Raw genomic sequence first — 18,784 nt, forward strand, 5'->3', positions numbered from 1 at the left:
GTGGGGTAGAGGTAGGGAGGCAAGGGTCTGATTTTTAGCTTTTGCTGATTTCCGTGGTGTAAATGGTCAATTTCAAGACACCAACATGATGCCACACATAGGGATGTGTAGCAGCACACCATTATATCCTATTTCCATTGTACAGATAAAATCGATGTAAATTATGTCAAAATCATAGGTAATAGTAAAATGTAGCAAAATAATTAGGAAGTTATTATTTTGAGCACTTATAATTTTTGTTTTTTAATATATTTAACTTAATTGTAAACTTATTTCTTGTTAAAGAGTAGCTGTATTTAAAAACAAGCTCATAAAAGTACCGAGTGAGTGTGAACCAGTGCAAATGGGCTCTAGCCCACCCCTGGACAAGAGCAATGTCAGGGAGTACTTGTAGATTCACCTAAGGTGATGAGTCCAAGGAAATCAAAGGCAGGTATCCTGCCTTTTCATTTCTGTATCTTCGGTACCTAGCGCTAGGTTGTTGAATGGTCAATGTAAATCATTAATGCAGTATTGGAAAAAAAAAATTAGCCCCTACTGTATTCTGGGAACTATTCTAGGTGTTTGGGATCGGGCGTGGGTGGATTTGACAGTAAAAACTAAGGCACTGCCTTTAGAGAGTTTACATCCGTGTGTGTGTGTGTGTGTGTAACAACTTTCTGTCATATAAGCCGGTGGGTGATAGGATTAAAAATTCTGTAGTGCAAACGAGAAAAGGAGTGGAGAATTGCTATTTCATAAAGGTTTATGAGACGTAAGAAGTAAGGACGAAATGTTCTGGAATCTGAGAAACACGGTCTAAGGAAGGCTGAAGCACAGATTGCGCAAATACTGTATCACCATTCAAGAGGACTGGAACCGAGCAACTTAGGAAATTCTTTTCTTCAGGGACCCCCAGCCATCGCCTTTCACTTCCCTCTGCACTTCTGCACAAGTGCAAAGTCCTTCTTTCAAGTCTGTCTCAGGAACACTAGGGATTAACTAGACCAATCAGAGGCAGCGAGGCGGGGTTCATTTTCAGAACCCTCCGAAGCTCGCTAAAAGTGGTGACAGCTCTGCGCATGCTCAAACCCTGCAGTTGCTGGAGCACCGTGTGAGGCGGTTCGCGCATGTGCGAGCGCGAGACGAAACTTTTTGACCGACGGTCTTGCCGTACCATCCAGGCGGACAGTTGCGTCCCGGTTCTGCGTGTGTCCGTCTCGTGGCGATAGTTCATTCTACCGCCACCATGAATCGGGAGAGTTTCGCGGCCGGCGAGAGGCTGGTGTCGTCGGCTTACGTGCGGCAGGGCTGTGAGGCCCGCCGCTCGCATGAGCACCGCATACGGCTGCTTCTGGAGAAGGTACCGAGTTGTCGGGTCCCTCCGCAGCCGCCGCGCCCCCAGGCTCCGTCCCGCCCCCCCCCCTCCGTGATTGCTGAGCCCAGTTTCACTCGCTCGTTTTGTAGCGGAGTGCTGTCCCCAGAGGCTGTCGCAGCTTGGCCTGCCCTATACCAACTGGCTGCGCTCAGCTCCTTCGCAATCTCGGCAAAGTCGACAAAATCCACGAGTGTGTTTAGGGGGAGTGTTGGGGGTCGAGATTTTGAGTCCCATTTTTTGTGACTTCGGGATGCGGAAGTGAGTGGAAGTCCCACTTGGTTTACTTTTCTGTTTGTGGAAAGGGCAAAGTTTGCCCCTCCCACCAAGGACTCAGGGAACACGTGTTTGTAAACCACAATATACCAACTTGAACTAAGTGCTGCCTCGGAACCTTCCTAGTCTCCCTTCTGCCAGCATTTCCGAATTTTAATTTCACTCCAGTTTGACAGCCTCTAGTTTTAACGCTCCAGTTTGGCGAAACTTCGTTGAAGATTAGGTTTTATTGGTTTTCAGTTACTTTAACTTACTGCAACTTGAAACCTGAGTAAATCTCTCATGGTGTTCGTTTATCCCTTCTTGCAACCTGTAGATGATTGTTCCGCTATGTAACGTACAACGTTTTGCCTATTTGGGGTTTCTTCACAGTAATCAGTTTTTGTCTGAGCATGGCAAAATAACACATTAAGAAGTTTTAAACTTCATTGAAGTGGGCTCAGGGCAATGATGAAACCATTTTAAATATAATTCAATGATAATTCAATGTACTTATGTTTCTTTTGTTTGTTTTAAGGGCAAATGTCCAGAGGATGGTTGGGATGAAAGTACACTTGAACTCTTTCTGCATGAACTTGCAATCTTGGATAGCAACAATTTCCTGGGCAATTGCGGTGTGGGAGAGAGGGAAGGGAGAGTGGCGTCAGCGTTAGTTGCTCGGCGTCATTACAGGTATCTTTTTCAAATACCATGTGAAAACAATTATTTTTTCCCCTAAAAACGGTGGCAGTATTTATATTAGATTATAAAACTGTTTTTTGGAACCTACTTCTTCCTTACTCAAATGGGCATGTGAACTAGATGCAACAATTTAATCTGAGTAGTTGCTTTTCAAGAGAGTAGGGTAAAAGTTTTTGACAGGTTCTGGGCTATATGTTCTGTTACTAGCTATATGTTTTATTAAGAACAGTTAACCCAGTAAACCTGTTGTTTGTAAGAGTTTAAAATGTGTTAAGATTATTTATAGTTTTCCGTGTTTCTTCTCTATAGTTACAAGTTTTTTTGTTTTTTTAGAGAACAGTGTATAAGTAGAACTTTAATGCGTTGATCATTTGCTTCTAAACCAAATCCCATTTTATGGGCACCTTGCTTTGTTGCAATAGATGTAGGAATTTAATTTTAGATTATTAAGTCACTCTTGTATTTGTGCAAAAAGCTTTTCTTTAATTCTAATAACCATTTAATTGATAGTGCTTCCAAATATAATAATTTCTCTATTCCCCCATCTTTCTGTGAAATACGGGTATACTCTTAAAAACTATTTTGTTCCATAATTTTAAATCATAATGAAATTTTACATTATGTAGTAGAATTTTATTTCAATCACAACCACCAAACTTCTGGTTCAATCAAAAGGTACAAACTTCAAGTTATAAAATAAGTCATAGCATGTACTGTAATATATAGTATGGTGCCCCAAATTAATAATACTGTATAACTGAAAGTTCCTAAGAGAGTAGACCTTAAAAGTTTTTATCACAAGAAAGAAAAATTTGTTTCTCTGTGTGATGATGGATATAAAGTAACTTGTGGTGATCGTTGTACAATATATACAAATATTGGGTCATTATTTTGTATATCTGAAGCTAATATGATGTTATATGTCAGTTTTTGTGTCAGTTAAAACTAATGATAATGAATGTATAACTTGGGTGAAAAAGTCACATTAAAAATGGATTAATAATGGTTAATACTATCTGTAAAATATCCTTTGTACATGAGGTTTCAGTGGTAATGAAGTGTGAAACTAATGTTCTGTGGTAATTCCAATGTGTAAAATTTCTGATTTATTTTACTGTAAATTAGAAATAGATTTTGATTTTGAAGACTATTCAGAGGTATTTCTAAATAACGAATAGCATTTAATTTAAAATGAGTGGATTTGCACATGAGTTTTCAAAAAATGGATTAAAGCAATATTTGAAATATTAACTAATCCCCATTGGAACTTAGCCCCCTGCTCTGGTTAGGGGAAAAGGAAAGAAAGAAGAGAATTTAATGTAGCATATATTTTGTTTTTCTACTATTACACGACAAACTACTTGAAAACTTAGTGGATTAAAATAATCATTTATCATCTCATAGTTCTGTGGGTAAACTGACCTCAGGAGGGTGACTATCGCTTTGGGTTTCTCATGTAGTTGTAGTCAGGTATTTAGTCATCTGAAGGTTCAACTGGGCAATTTATCCAAGTTGACACACTTTGATTGCTGGGAGCTCACGTGACCTCTCCATGTGGCTTTGGCTTTGGCTCTTCCCAGCATGGCATCTGGATTATAAGAGGGAGCCCCAAAGAGCAAGCCCTTCAAGAGGCTTGGTGAAAGGCTTTAAGGCTTCTTATGATCTCACTCAGTAGTTCCGGACCATCATTTCTGCTAGATTCTTTCTGGCCAAGCAAGTCACTAAGGCCAGACTGGATTCAAGTGGAGGGAATTAGACTCCATCTCTTGGTGTGGCAATACCATATGGGCATAGGTAGAAAAGGAATTGATGGTGGCCGTCTTTGGAGACTAGATATCACAGTGTAATTGATGAATCTATTTCAATTTAATAGAATATTTTTATAACAGTAATAGTTCATGAAATATACCTACTGTAGTCAAGTATTGCTTCTGGTATTTCTTTGGTTATTGTATTTATATACTTATACAGTGGATTACTTAGAACACAGATTATTTTTGTCCAGCTGTTGGCCCATTTTTTGCTTAGGTTCATTCATGGAATTGGACGATCAGGTGATATTTCTGCTGTGCAACCAAAAGCTGCAGGTTCTAGCCTTTTGAACAAAATTACCAATTCTTTGGTCCTGGACATCATAAAGATGGCTGGTATGTACTGTGTTAATCATAATACTTTTGACTGAGTAGCCACACACTCTTTTCCCTATTTCTTTTATTAATGGCTTTTGAAAAGACATATGTATATATAAAAACCATTAGAATAAAATAGAAAATCAGAGCTGTAAGCATGGAGGATGAATTTGGCAGTGAACTTCCTAAGAGTAAGTATAAGAGAAGCAGCACTAAATCTGTAACTCTTGTTATTTGCTAGAAGTATATCATTTCTTCAAGAAGATGCTGGTTTTTCAATGTCATAACTAATTTCTGTTTTACTTCTTATTCCTAGGTGTCTATGCAGTGACCAGTTGCTTTGTAGTGCCTATGGCAACTGGTATGAGTCTAACTCTGTGTTTCTTAACATTACGACACAAAAGACCAAAGGCGAAGTATATCATTTGGCCACGAATAGACCAGAAGTCATGCTTTAAATCCATGATCACTGCAGGTAAAAGAAGAGAAGTGTTGTGTACAATGTCTTCAATATCACAGTTAGACATTCCAGACTTTTAATGTAAAGATAGATAAATGAAAAGGAACTGAACCTGTTCCTATTTCTTCTTTTTACTGTGATAACATATACATAAGATTTACCATTTTTAAAGGTATAGTTCCATGACATTCACATTGTTGTGCAACTATAACCACCATTCATCTGCAGAACTTTTCATCCTCTTAAATTGAAATTCTGCACATTAAACAGTAACCACTTCCTCCTCGCTACTCCCAGTCCCTAGCAATCATCATTCTACTTCCTGTCTATGAATTTGATTATTCTAGGTCTTTCTTATAAGTAGAGTATTTGTCCTTTGTCACTGGCTTATGACTTTGAGATTTAATCCATAGTATAGCATGTGTCAGAAGTTCTTTCCTTTTTAAGGCCTGACTAATATTCCATTGTGTGTGTGTGTGTGTGTGTGTGTGTGTGTGTTTATCGCACATTTTGTTAATTCATTCATAAATTCACTGATGGGCACTTGGGTTGCTTCTGCCTTTTGGGTACTGTGAATAATGTGACTGTGAACATGAGTGTTACCAATACTGCTGGAGTCCCTGCTTTGAATTCTTCTGACTTATATACTCAAAAGTGAAATTTCTGGATCGTATGTTCCTGTTCTTTAAAATGGGGTTATGATTAGCTACCTCACTAGATTGTTTTGATGATTAAATGGGATGACACATAAAATGCCCAACAGTAATTCCTGGAGCATGAAAGATACTTTGAAATGCTTGTTGTACTTACAGGAGTGGAATACACATCAATTATTATCATAAATCAAAGTGCAAGGACAACAGATTATTAAGTATAGATGAGACAAACTTTACATTGGTATTTTAGAGTTTGACTTGCTTAACTCAAGTTGAATTTAAATATTTAAGGCTGTTTTTGGTGGCTTCAGTCTGTTGTATGAAATAAACAGTGTTGGGCTCTAATTAAACTGCATACATGTAAATAATCCTAGAAAAACTCATGTAAAGGTACTTATAATAAGGACATGTATCAGAAACTGATGGACTTTTGAAAGTATGTTGATTTATTTTAAGTGATATAAAGTTGTCAAGTCTGTTAATTTATATCCTATTAATCAAATAATTGATAACCAAACTTAGGGAAAAGATTGCCTTATTGAAAAACTGGGAACTATTTTCCAAAAGATGTTATAATTTGGACTACGATTTACAGTTTATTCTTTTTCAGGATAGCCTCTATTCTTAGGAAGAAGGATAGTTGTATTCTTAAAAAGAACTTGTATTTTAATTGTTTGAAAGCCACAATAGTGTTGGGTCTAGAGAATCTGAGAAATAGTGGAAAATGAGCTGTCCTCGGGGAGCTACTTATTTAAGTCAAGTTTTGTATGTTTGTTTTAATATTTGAGGGTATGAATTAACCTGGACATCTCCAAACCACACATCTGAAATGATGATTTTATAGTGGCCAAGGTTTTATGTTTTTGTAGATAGAATTCAGGTAACTTGATGTGGATTCTAAAACACAAAAGAAAACTACTTGCTTTTCACTTTGTTTTAACTTGCAGTGTGATCTTGGGGAAGCCACTTAATCTTCTTGAACTTTGGCTTCCTCATCTTTGAAATGAATGAGTTGAGCTAAATGGTTTTTAAATGCCTTTAGGCTTTTAAATCCATGAATCTCACATGCTGCTAAATTTGGTATTTGGGAAAACTGAAGATGGAACTATATAACTTTATGTGCAAAATTTCCCAGGTTTATTTTCTATCCAATTTCTGAGACTTCAACACTTAGGACTTACTTTTACCCTAAGTAGTTTCTAGTATCACAGAGTACATTATTTAGTATATATATTGCTTATACAACTTTTTAAGTTTATGGATACGTAAATATTTACCATACAAGGTTACATAGTTATTACTTGGGTGGCTCTTTGATCACATCATAGTTAAGTGTACTAATTCAATTGAAATTTGAAAAACAAGGTTTATATTTAGGAGATAGAAGGCCCTTTAAACTCTGAGATGAGTCGGTGGTCCCTACACTACTAAAATTCATCACACTTTTCTTTAGAGATGAAACATTAAGTCAGTGATTGTGATTTGTTTCAATATTTGAGTTATTATTTTTGTTCATCTCTGAAATAAAGTGAACTTTAAAATAAAACTCAAGCATTGCCAGAGAATGTGTAGATTTACTTGTCTATGGACTGAAATTGACCTGGACCAAGGGATCCTTTTTGTCATCATGACTGTTACTACTTTTATAGGTATCTATTTAACATTTGTGTCCCTTAATTCCCAGAATTAATCTTTCTTGTCATATCTAAGTGCTAAATAGATTTGTGGTTCTAATTGTGGTCTAGTTGTCCCTTTGACCTGCCTTAAACTCATCCCAATATTGAGCCAGGTCTTTATTGCTAGAGGAGAGTTCATTGGCCAAAATAAATATTTAGAGTGCTTGTGTAGAATAGCGCTGCTTTCTAGAGTGCCAGAATCTTCTCTTATTTTAGTCTACACTAATATTTTGATTTTTGGTTGGCTTGGTCAGGTTTTGAGCCTGTGGTTATAGAAAACGTTTTGGAAGGTGACGAGCTGCGCACAGACCTGAAAGCAGTGGAAGCGAAAGTCCAGGAACTCGGGCCTGATAAAGTGCTGTGTATTCATTCTACCACTTCCTGCTTTGCTCCGAGGGTGCCTGATAGGTAGGTGATTTGTGAATATGGTTCCTTGGGTATTCATCAGTCTGTTAAATAAAATACACAAAAACAAATCCTCAGAGGTGCTTAAGTAACATTTGGCAGTAAATAGGTGAATGGACTGTTTCAAGAGAATAGACGGACCTTATGGAGAAACAGCGTCACCTCTGGAGAAAGTAAAAATCCGATATATGAGAAGGAAAACAGCGAATACCAAGTGGAGATTCCTTCATCACCTGCGTAGATGCAGAGCACCTGTCTTCTTGCTCTTCTTTCTGTTTCTGATCTCCTAGCATCTTTTCCTCATTATGTAATAGAATTTCAAGCTAAATATTGGGTTTCATTACTATCTCCACTTCTTGGATCTTATAGTTACTTTTTATATGTAGGAACTATAGTTACAACAGATTTTAAACAGAAATATTTAGAGTTATTTACAGCCCTTTGATTATTTTTTAATTGGAAGATTAATTCAGGTGTACACTTAGGTGTACACAGTGGTTGTCCTTGCATTCTGAGAAAAATGCGAATGTTTAAGAAAATAAAAGCAAAATGAAAAGCAAAGCAAATGTTTACTTTTCTAAAGGATGACCACAAATTTTATTCTGAAAATGTAGTAGTCTTAGGTACAGGAATACAGAGTTCTAGTTTAAAAACAAAATTTTTTTTTAAATTTATTTTTAGAGAGAGGGGAACAGAGGGAGAAAGGGCGAGAAACAGTGCTGTGATGTGAGAGAAATATTAATTGGTTGCCTCTCGCACGCCCCCAGTTGGGGACTGGCCTACAACCCAGGCATGAGCCCTGACAGGGAATGAAACCAGCAGCCTTTCAAATCGCAGGCTGGCACTCAATCCACCGAACCACACCAGGCAGGACCAGATTTCTAGTTTTGACAGCAAGTCTTTGTTTCCTTGTGACATTTTGAATAACGTGCTAGTAATTTGTTAGTACTCTTTTTGTAGCATCAAGTTATACTTTGGTTTCCATGGAATCACTTAATTTGTTAGTAGTGAATGCATGGTTGCTTTTACTATCTTAAAGGCGGACTTTGAGAGACAATTTTAAAACCATGCTCTTAAAAATTTACCTTGTTTCAATCATGAGTCTGAATTCTACTTTAAGAATATCTTGAAAATAATGCAATAATAAATAAGAATAAATTCTTTGTGTTTCACACACAACTGTAAACCTACTTTTGCCACGCCCTGTATTGTATATGTTTTATTACTTACCAATCATATGTGTTTTATATTTATATTGAAATTTTAATGTTAAACATCTCTATTCTTTTTTCATTGATGGTTTTGCTATCTAGAAAAAAGTTAATGCAACAGAAAGAAAACACATTTCCAAAAATAGCATATGGATGTTTATATTAGATTATTTATCCTTAAGGATAGTATTGTTTTTGTTTCACCTTGACTAAATCTTTCTGGATGTTTGTAGCATGCCTGCTTCAATATTAAGTATTCTACATGTATCATGAAGTTTGTTATTAGTAAAATTCTCCTATACCATTTCTTAGTGGTATTATATGATGATTATTTCTGATTAGAGTGAACTTTAGGAAAATGATGCACTGTTATTAGTAATATGTTTGAATTTTTTATTTTATTAAAAAATACATTTTGATTTCATATTAAGCTTAATTCTTTTGTAGTCTTAATTTGAATGGGTAACTATTGCCTTTATTAGTTCATTAATTGAACAGAGTGCATTGTGGGGCAAAATCAGCCAAAGGAAAAGTTAAAAGAAGGAAGGGTTTCATATCTTTAATTGATAAACACCTTAAATTAGCCTCTAAGTTAGAATACAGTTTGATTCACATGGAAGATATATTTTCAGTATCCCTTTGCTTTTCACTGAATAACTTTATATACACCCTCAATATCAGTAGATTTGATTAATTTAGAATACTTAAAATTGCTCAGAAGTGATTTTTTTAAAAAAGTGTTTTTGTTATTGTGGTGCCTTACTCTCAAGGAAGTTTATTATTAAGGAATTCTTTTGTTAGAAGGCAAACATCTGGAAATACCTTTTATGAAAAAAATACTGTGTATTTCAGAAGGTCTTATTTTGTTAAAAACAACATCTGATTAGTTTAATAGGTTTTCTGTGTTTTGTGAGACTTATGAAAATGAACGATGAAATGAATTTTTAATTCATAAAACTAAGGAAGCTGAAAACTTCTGACAGATGAACAAAGTTATTTCTGTTATAGTTTAAAAACACATTAATGCACATCTATAAGAAGAATAAATTGTGCATAAATAAATAATAAAACTATATGGTATATATTTGAAATACATCCTGTGGGAAGGAACTTTTATTGTATAAGAATGCTTTGATTCCAAACTCTTTTATAAAGTTGTAGAAAGAGTATTTTTAAAAAAAATTAACTTTATTAAACCATAGAGTTTAGTCTTAGCTTTATAGTGTGAAGACATTTTTGTTAAAGATAACCTCTGTCCCAAGTATTATTTGGTTTTGCAAAGGGATATCATTTATTATACTCCAATTAAAATTTAATTACCTTTGCATAAAGTTAGACTCTCAAATTGTCTTTTTTTTAATGTTTCTTTTTTAATTTAAATTTTATTTTTCAATTACGGTTTGCATTTGCTATTATTTTGTGTTAGTTTCAGGTAGACAGCATAGTGGTTAGAGAACCATGTACTTTACAGAGTGTTTCCCCTGATATTTCCAGTGCCCACCTGGTACCATATGTAGGTATCACAACGTGATTGTCCGTATTCCCTGTGCTGTGCTTCCATCCCCGTGTCAGATTGTCTTCACAGAAGGGGTGTCAATGAGAAAGTAAGAGTGAGTTTAAAACCAGGTTCTTTAGCATCCAAGTTGTTGGAAAATCTTATTTGGTACTGAAACATTTTAATGTTCTGTATTTTTTAATACATTGAAGTCTAGTTGAAGATGTATTTTTTACATTATAAGATATTTAATGTGAGTTTTTTAAAGATTTCAAGATATGCTTGTTATATTGCAGATAATATTTTTAGTATGATAAGCAACCAAAAGCATTTAAACATGACCATACTGCATTATAAGGGATCATTATAAATAATCTGCTTCTTGCATTTTATATAGGAAATTTTAAAGTGGCTTAAAAGCTACCATCTATACAGTTTTTTTATAAATACATATTTTCTCATTTATTAATAACATTATAAATTTTAAAGCTTTTTAAAGTCTGTCTTGCCAAACTGCCAAATTATATGCTAAAATGCTGCCGTAGAAATCTCAGTTTTGTCATTTTTTTCCTAGTATACATTAATATTAACTATTAAATTAGCTTTCACACTGTAATTTATAAAAGCACAGTAGGAGTGTATCTTTCTGCTGAATATTTTTGCTTACAGATTAGAAGAACTGGCTGTGATTTGTGCTAATTATGGCATTCCACATATAGTCAACAATGCTTACGGATTGCAGTCTTCAAAGTGCATGCATCTCATTCAGCAGGTAAGAGAGTTTTAAAAAATATGTCAAGAAAAAATGGATTTTAACATATAGGATTATTGCTTTGTTTTTCTTGCAGCCTGATATAGTAAAAACAGTTATCTAACACCCTCTACTTCATGGAGCATTAGAAATTTGCATCTAATATTCACTCAGTAAAAGTCTTTTTTTAAAAATTGATTTTAGAGAGACAGGAAGAGGGGGAGAGAGAGTGATACTGGCATTGATGTGAGAGAGAAACATTAATTGGTTGCCTCCCGTATGCACCCCAATGGAGATTGAACCTGCAACCTTGGTATGTGCCCTGACCAGGGATCGAACCCACAACCTTTTGGTTCATGGGATAAAGCTCCAACCAACTGAGCCACCCAGCCAGAGCAGTAGAAGTCATTTTTTGGTAGTATGGTGGTAATTGGACTAATAGCTTTTGTCAGAACCAACATAGAAATACTTCAGGAGCTTAGTTTTTAACTTTCTGAGAATGTTTACTTACTGGGATTCTCATTTTTCTAATATATTGAATTATAGTATTATTAAAACTATATCGATGATTTGTTCTGTGTTTAATATTTAAGTAAATCGCTTTATCTTATCCTAGACTGGAAATGACTTCATTTATGAACATTTTAGCCTATAAGTATGGAGTAAGCAAGTTTTTAAAAAATTTTATGACTTACTTGTATAAGCATCTACTAGATCCCGGTCTCCTGTTTTAGATTCTTATCCTGGAAATATGCTTGGGTTTCCTATCCCACTCAGAATGAGAGTCACAGCCATGGCCTGCTAGGCTTTGTGTAGTCATGCCTCTGCAGCTTCTCTGATTTCATTTCTTGCTGCTCTCCTCTGCCCGCTTCTCTCTCGCTGCACACGCCTTCCTCCTGTTCCTCCATCGGTCCACGTGTGCGTGCACTGTCAGGATTCTTTGCTCTTGCTCACGCCTCTCACTGGGTTGCTCTTCCAGAGCGTTGCATGGCTTCTTACTCTTTTTAGGTCAGTGAGACCTTCTTGGACACTCTTATCTAAAATAACACCTCCCTCTCCCTTGCCACTGTTTCTGTCCCCCTTTTCCTGTTTTACCATTTTCATTGATTTTAAGATGCATGTTTTTCACTTTGTAACACTTCTGAAATTGGTATGTTTTACAGTCATGGGTGTCTTGTAAGTGTTAATTGGCAGTTTTTTCTTACCCACAGGTATGTAAAATAACGTTGCTTCTGAAAATTGATGGCCTCTTGCTCTTTTTCTCCATAGCACTTACTGCCATTCAATAGGTTATTTATCATCTAGTTATTGATAGTAATATAGAATTAAGTTTCTGTTAGGACAAGGACTTTGTTTTGTTCACTGTTATGTCCTCAATACTTAGGACACAGTACCTGGTACATAACTGACACTCAATAACTAGTTACTGAAAAAAGGGAATGACTAAATGGAGTATATTTACTTACAATGATTAGTTATTCATACTGTACTAGGATATGGGTAGATATTACCTGTGAATGGTGAGTTATATAATTTGTGTGAATAATGATGTTAATCGCCATGAGAGTATCTGATCCTGCAGATCCCTTAGTCAGGATTTTTATTGAGTTTGCTGCGTGCGGAAATGCACGGGGTAAGCCTGCAGACCTCCACCAAATGGTTGGGGGTAAGAACAAAGGGAAGCACACGTCAGCACAGGGAGATCGGTAGCAAGTCTGGGAGGCGCCAAGGCATATCATAGAAGTCCAGAAGCCTCTTTTTCCTTAAACATTTTGTTTCCACGTCCTACTGATAAGAAGTTGGGGCTACACAGAGCAAGCAGGCTTCGTCAGCTTCCAAGAGTGCATTGCATCCCTATTCTACTTCTAAAACCCTCCAGCTTGTGGGATCGGCAGCATGGTATGTGGGGCATGTTTGCCAGCTGGTCAAGGATTACAGGCCCATGTTTTGGTCCCAGCTCCACACAGCGGCTACAGCCCTCTGTACCATACATACCGGTCACCCACAAATCACATATTCAGTTTTGAAGTACATGTGACTTACGTTTTGTAGATATAGGTTGTTAACAGATTATCTATGGTCTTTTCCAACATAGTGGTGAGGGCTTATTAGCCCAGTAAATCTTACCTAGTAAATTTTTTTTTAATCATTTGAGTATACGAGTGTCATCTCTGACATAAGTGTGGTTTTATATGATAGTAATAGCTGATTTGCTAAGTTCTTTGCTCAAAAGTTGTACCTGTTAGGTACAAGGCGGCAAGTAACAGAAATTCCAACTCAAATTAGTGTAACCAATAAGGAAATAGGTTTATTTATATAACATAAGAAGTCTAGGGGTAGAGTACATTATAGCAATGGTATGATAGTGTTTCTTAAGACCTTTGGAGGAAAAGTACCATTTTCTTGATATCCTTTTTGGTTATTCCTTAACTTTTTTTTTTTTTAAGATTTTTATTTATTTACTTATTTATTTTTAGAGAGAGGGGAAGAGAGGGAGAGACACATCCATGTGTGGTTGCCTCTCGTGCTCCCGAACTGGGGACCGGGCCCACAGCCCAGGCATGTGCCCTGACTGGGAATTGAACACGTGACACTTTGATTCGCAGGCCGTCGCTCAATCCACTGAACCATACCAGCCAGGACTGTTATTCCTTAACTTTTTAAGGTTTCATCACAAATTTAAACTACATTATATCTAATTTGAGTGGTAGCAGAGGAAGGTTGTTTAATTCTCTGTGCTGAAAATATTAAAAGATAATTTTATTTCAGTGATTTAGTTTTATTTCCCCTTCCCTTTTCCCCTTCTCTTCCTCCTTAATTTTTAGCAGCCTCAGTTCTTTTAAAAGTCAAATACATCAGCATTACTAAAAGTTTAGAAAAGGGAGGAAGGAAGGAGTAAAAGCTCATTCATAACCCTGTTACCCTAACGAATACTCATAGTAATTTATGAATCCACTTTTTTCTTATTTTATATACATTTATTGCTTTTTAAAATATAGTCATTGTGTACATTTATAATTAGCTTTTAAAAACAGTGAAAAGTATGTTTAATTTTCAAACTTAAATATAAACTCAGATTATAGTTTTATACTTTCCGCCTGTAAAGTTTTAGAATGATCATTTGAATGGTCCCTTAATGTTTACTTAACCTGGAAGTTCTCTGTGTTTTGGTGCTCACCCATATGTTTGAATATTAGAAATCTGGTGGTGTGCTTGAAGAGATAAAGACAAAAAAAAGAAAAAAAAAAAAGAAAAAAGAAAAAATAGACCTCCAGGGTAGGTTATAAAAGGTGCCCTTGTAGTTGTGAATCAGGAATACCCTACTCTGTCATCAGCTCTCTTCATTCACGATGTGGTTTTACTAAAGTTTTAACCAGAAAATAACACTGTAAGATTGGTGAGTGAATTTTTTAAAAAGATTTTATTGATTTTTAGAGTGAGGGGGAAGGAAGGGAGAAAGAGAGGGAGAGAAACATCTCACATGCCCCCAACTGGGGACCCGGCCTACAACCCAGGCATGTGCCCTGACTGGGAATTGAACCTGCCACCGTTTGGTTTGCAGGCTGGCGCTAAATCCACTCAGCCACGCCTGCCAGGGCGGTGAATGAATTTTTTAAATGTAGCTATTCTGTTGTTGAAGATATTGTATTACCTTCTAAAATTGTCATTTATTCACAATTTTAAAAAAGCAGTACCCAAACATTTCATTTTCCCCAAATTGCCCCTCACAAATAGAGATGGTGGCGCAATTGCTTTAGGTCAGTAAGTACTTGGGTCTTACTGAGTGCTGATAGCTGTTTCTGACATTAGTTAGCTTTAATTCTTCCCAATGGTTCTTTATTAGTAATGTATGCCATTTACTGAGTACTCACCGTGTGTCAGGCATCTTGCTAGACCTTCACAGTTTATTAACTTAACCCTGACGTTTGGTATACTTCTTATTGTTTCTATTCTACAAATGAAGAAACAAACTCAGTAGGAGTAAGTGACTTGCCCAAAATTGGAAGCGACAAAATGGCCCATATTTTGCTCTTAAGAAACAAAGTACTAAAACTGCAAGTACTTTCTTGGGAAGCTCATATTGTAATAATGAGGCAGTCGGTGAGGAGCTATAACTAAAATGTGTCAGGATTCCTTTCATTTTATGTTTTTTAGGCAGTGCCCCAAAATGACTTAATGCAGAGCATAGAACATTCTGTATGTACATGTTGTCTCTAGGAAGTTAGTTTTAAAGTACCTACACTGACTAATTTAGGAGACTCATGGAATATGGATGTTAGGACAGCTTAATGGAGGGAGATATAGTAGAATTACAAAAATACGTAGAATTAGTTATTTTAGAGTCAGAATGGATTGTAAAGATCCAAAGCGTGGGAAGCCGCAACTTCGCTTATTAAGAATTTGAGAGAAGTAGGTCTTATGCTGTTTATTCACATACCTAATTGTTAGTTCATTTAACAAATATTGACAGCGTTCCCACTGATGTGCCAAGCACCAGGATAGGCGTTGGGGATGCAGTAGTGAGTACAGCAGAAGCCTGTCCTCACGGAGCAGAAGCGGACAGTAAACAATAAATATGACAGGAGTTGGTTAATGCTCTCGTATTTTGGAGGGGAGGAGTGTCAGAGTAGATGGATCGATCCAGGATCCTCTCCTGGAATCGGGGTTGGGAACCTGCCTTTGCGGAGGACCAACTTACGTTATATGTGGATTTTTGACTGTGCAGTACCCTCGATCCCCACATTGTTCAAGGGTCATCTGTATAATCATTCACTGCTGCTCTCTCCAGAACCTAGAACAGTGTTTGACCAATGATAAGTATCCACATGTTAAATGAATAAATGAGTAAATGAATGAACTGATAAACAGCAGTTCTTTTCTTCATAGAACATGCTTCTGTGTTTCCTGTTTAAACGCTTCCAACATTCAAGTGTTTTTTCCCCGCTTTCAATTATCAATAATCGCGCCTCGGATAAACCTCATTGGCTACGATACTGCCACTGCACAAAGCTTTTTTCCCGCTTTTTAATAGCCTCTGACTTAAGTGTGGAGAATGAGGTCAATATACAATATGTATGTCCTTCCTGAGATGGGTGCAGCCTCTGTTTTCTTGCCACAGGCTGTGCTGCCCTTCCGATGTGTTCTGTGTTTTAGTGATGAAGGGGTTTAGCCAAGTCTGGGGCGCTGATTGCTCTCTTCATAATCCTGCTCCCAATTTAGGTTCTAGTTTCTCTCAGGAAGCCTTTGACAGGACTTAAATGTTAAGAAAAGGCAACTATACCTAATCCATTTTATTTTTATGTGCTACTATTTTGCATGTTTTTCAGTTATTTATTCTATCAGTCTTACATGCCTCTGTTTTCCTGTGATATGGTGAGATTTTTCTCTGATCTCAGTTTATGAGGAAATTAGAAAAGTAACGGGAAGGCTGAGATTTAAACAATCCAGTGATAGCCTCCAGCTTTTGCTGCTTCTACCTGTTGCCTGGATCTGGTCTCTAAGATTAGGCCAGCTATCTGCTGCTCCTATTTTTCCTGAGATACAGACGTGGAGAGAAAGTGTGAAGCTGAAGGTCAAATGTGGTTATAATATTAATAGGAATGTAGATTCTGAATACAGATTGAAAAATGTGTCACCACAGATAAGGGAAAAAAGACTATCTTAGTTGAAATTTAGATAGTATCTTTGTTTTTAAGAGGAGAAAATTGAAGCACATTAGAAGGTCATAGACTATGTCGGGTTGGAACTAGAACTTGGTTTTTTATTTCAGTTAAGTAAGTATTCAATTTTTCACCAGATATTAGATTTTCGCTTGAAGTTCATTTGCAGTAGAATGAGATCATCTAAGATGATAACATTAGGAAACATGATTTAATGTAGAAACATTGCCAAGAGTTAAAAAGAATTTCCATTAGTTGATGTTAAAATAAAGTTTTTCTTCTTCTCGTGATCTGAGTGGTGGTAGGAGCAGAGTTACTGCTTTCAGTGGTCATGCAGGTAGTAGATTACCCAAGAACCAAAGAGAGGCACTTAAATGTGTCACTAATTGATCAGCAGCGTGGGAGGCTGCAGTCCATTAGATCACGGTGGCCACTCTTAACCTCACGCAGGGTGTTTAAAATTACTTAATAGTTTTAGGGCCCACTGTTGACCTTTATTGTCAAAAAGAAGATCACAGATGATCGGCACCGGAGGAATCCATTCTCTCTTACCCAGTTTTAAGGCGAAAAGCTGTTTCAATATAGTTCCCACCTGAGTTGATACTGAAACCCTGAAGCAGGTTGTAAACTCTAAAGTGCTCTTCCACATATAAGGAGCAGCATTTTAAAACTCAGTTTAATATTTAAAACTATTTTAGTGGTACTGTTGCAAAGAATACAAATGTTTTATCTGTTTTTGATTTTTATGCATGATTTTCATGGTGTCTATTTGTTAATAGTCATTGTTGTCTTTTCTTCTCTAGAAACTAATATGTAATACTACATGTTATTTCATTCTAGGGAGCCCGGGTTGGTAGAATAGATGCTTTCGTTCAGAGCTTGGACAAAAATTTTATGGTTCCAGTAGGTGGCGCTATAATTGCTGGCTTTAATGATTCCTTCGTTCAGGAAATCAGCAAGATGTATCCAGGTAAATAAATTAGTTGCTCTTCAGAAAAAGTAACTAACAAAAATCCATTTGTACAGAGGATACTATAATAAATCTTAATTTCCAAAGCTTTTTTACCTTCCTGAGTGTGACTGGTTCTAATTTCAGGAAGAGCTTCAGCTTCACCTTCTTTAGATGTCCTTATTACTTTGTTATCACTCGGATCAAATGGCTACAAGAAGCTGTTAAAAGAAAGGAAGGTAAGCTTCCGTTTCAGGTGTACAATAATAATTCTATAATAATCCTATCTAGAACGGCACTCAAAATTATTGGCGTTTTTGCCTACTGGTTTATCATTTTGGATTGTATTTAGTTATCCAGTGTGGTCCTTCAGGATTTAATTTGATCTGGAACCACCCTACGTGGTTTGCAATTAATCATTGTCATCCTGTTTACCCAGATCGTCCAAGGAATCTTGGACAGGTGATTTTGCTTTTTTCTTTACTTTTTTTCTTTTTCTTTCCTTTTCTTTCTTTCTTTTTTTTTTAGAAACGTCTACATCAGGGTTTCTTAATAGTCCAGTAAAATTCAACCCTTTTATCACTTAGAAGTTCTTGAAAGACAAATGGAAAAGGCTTCTCTTTTTAGTTCTTGGAAGCCTGGATACTTGTTTAGGGATGAGACATCAGTCAAAGAAGGGAGAACCAGGTCAGAAGCTGGCCAGCTTCTCATTCTAAAATAATAAATGTATCCCATACCATTATTGGAGTGTTGAACTCATTGGCTATATTGACTGTGAAAAGAAAAGTGACATTTGTGTTTGAAAACTGGGATTTGTCTCCACCACTTAAAAACTAGCTTAATTTAGGACGGCTCCAAAACTGTAGACAGAGACAGTGTTGGCAGGTGAGCCAGACTAAGATGTTTTATTCATCTTTCTTCTCGGAGAGCTAGAGGCCCCTGGTGCAGTTTTTGTATCTGTATAACTTTTGAATGCTTAGTAGCAATTATAGCACCTTGGGTTTTCTAATAGTACTTTACATATATTTTTAAATTTTTTCATTTATGTTATCAGAATGATCCCCTCGACAGCTTTATGAAT

General features: G+C 36.4%; 1 protein-coding gene and 1 pseudogene across 1 annotated transcript in view; one reads left to right on the top strand and one right to left on the bottom strand.

The window, feature by feature from the left end:
• The first annotated feature begins 1,162 nt into the window (after window positions 1-1,162).
• Window positions 1,163-18,784, top strand: part of SEPSECS (Sep (O-phosphoserine) tRNA:Sec (selenocysteine) tRNA synthase) — a 34,411-nt gene continuing 16,789 nt past the window's right edge. Inside the window, exons 1-8 of the mRNA XM_090268203.1 lie at window positions 1,163-1,342; window positions 2,148-2,302; window positions 4,340-4,458; window positions 4,757-4,915; window positions 7,487-7,640; window positions 11,013-11,115; window positions 17,595-17,724; window positions 17,851-17,942. Coding sequence (XP_090124329.1) covers window positions 1,229-1,342; window positions 2,148-2,302; window positions 4,340-4,458; window positions 4,757-4,915; window positions 7,487-7,640; window positions 11,013-11,115; window positions 17,595-17,724; window positions 17,851-17,942 — 1,026 coding nt within the window. The 5' untranslated portion in view covers window positions 1,163-1,228. The remainder of the gene's footprint in view (window positions 1,343-2,147; window positions 2,303-4,339; window positions 4,459-4,756; window positions 4,916-7,486; window positions 7,641-11,012; window positions 11,116-17,594; window positions 17,725-17,850; window positions 17,943-18,784) is intronic.
• LOC150020298 (U4 spliceosomal RNA) lies at window positions 15,995-16,106 on the bottom strand (annotated as a pseudogene).

Source organism: Furipterus horrens, unplaced genomic scaffold (assembly GCF_987537825.1).
Source record: "Furipterus horrens unplaced genomic scaffold, mFurHor1.1.pri manual_scaffold_2, whole genome shotgun sequence".
Classification (NCBI taxonomy): Eukaryota; Metazoa; Chordata; class Mammalia; order Chiroptera; family Furipteridae; genus Furipterus; species Furipterus horrens.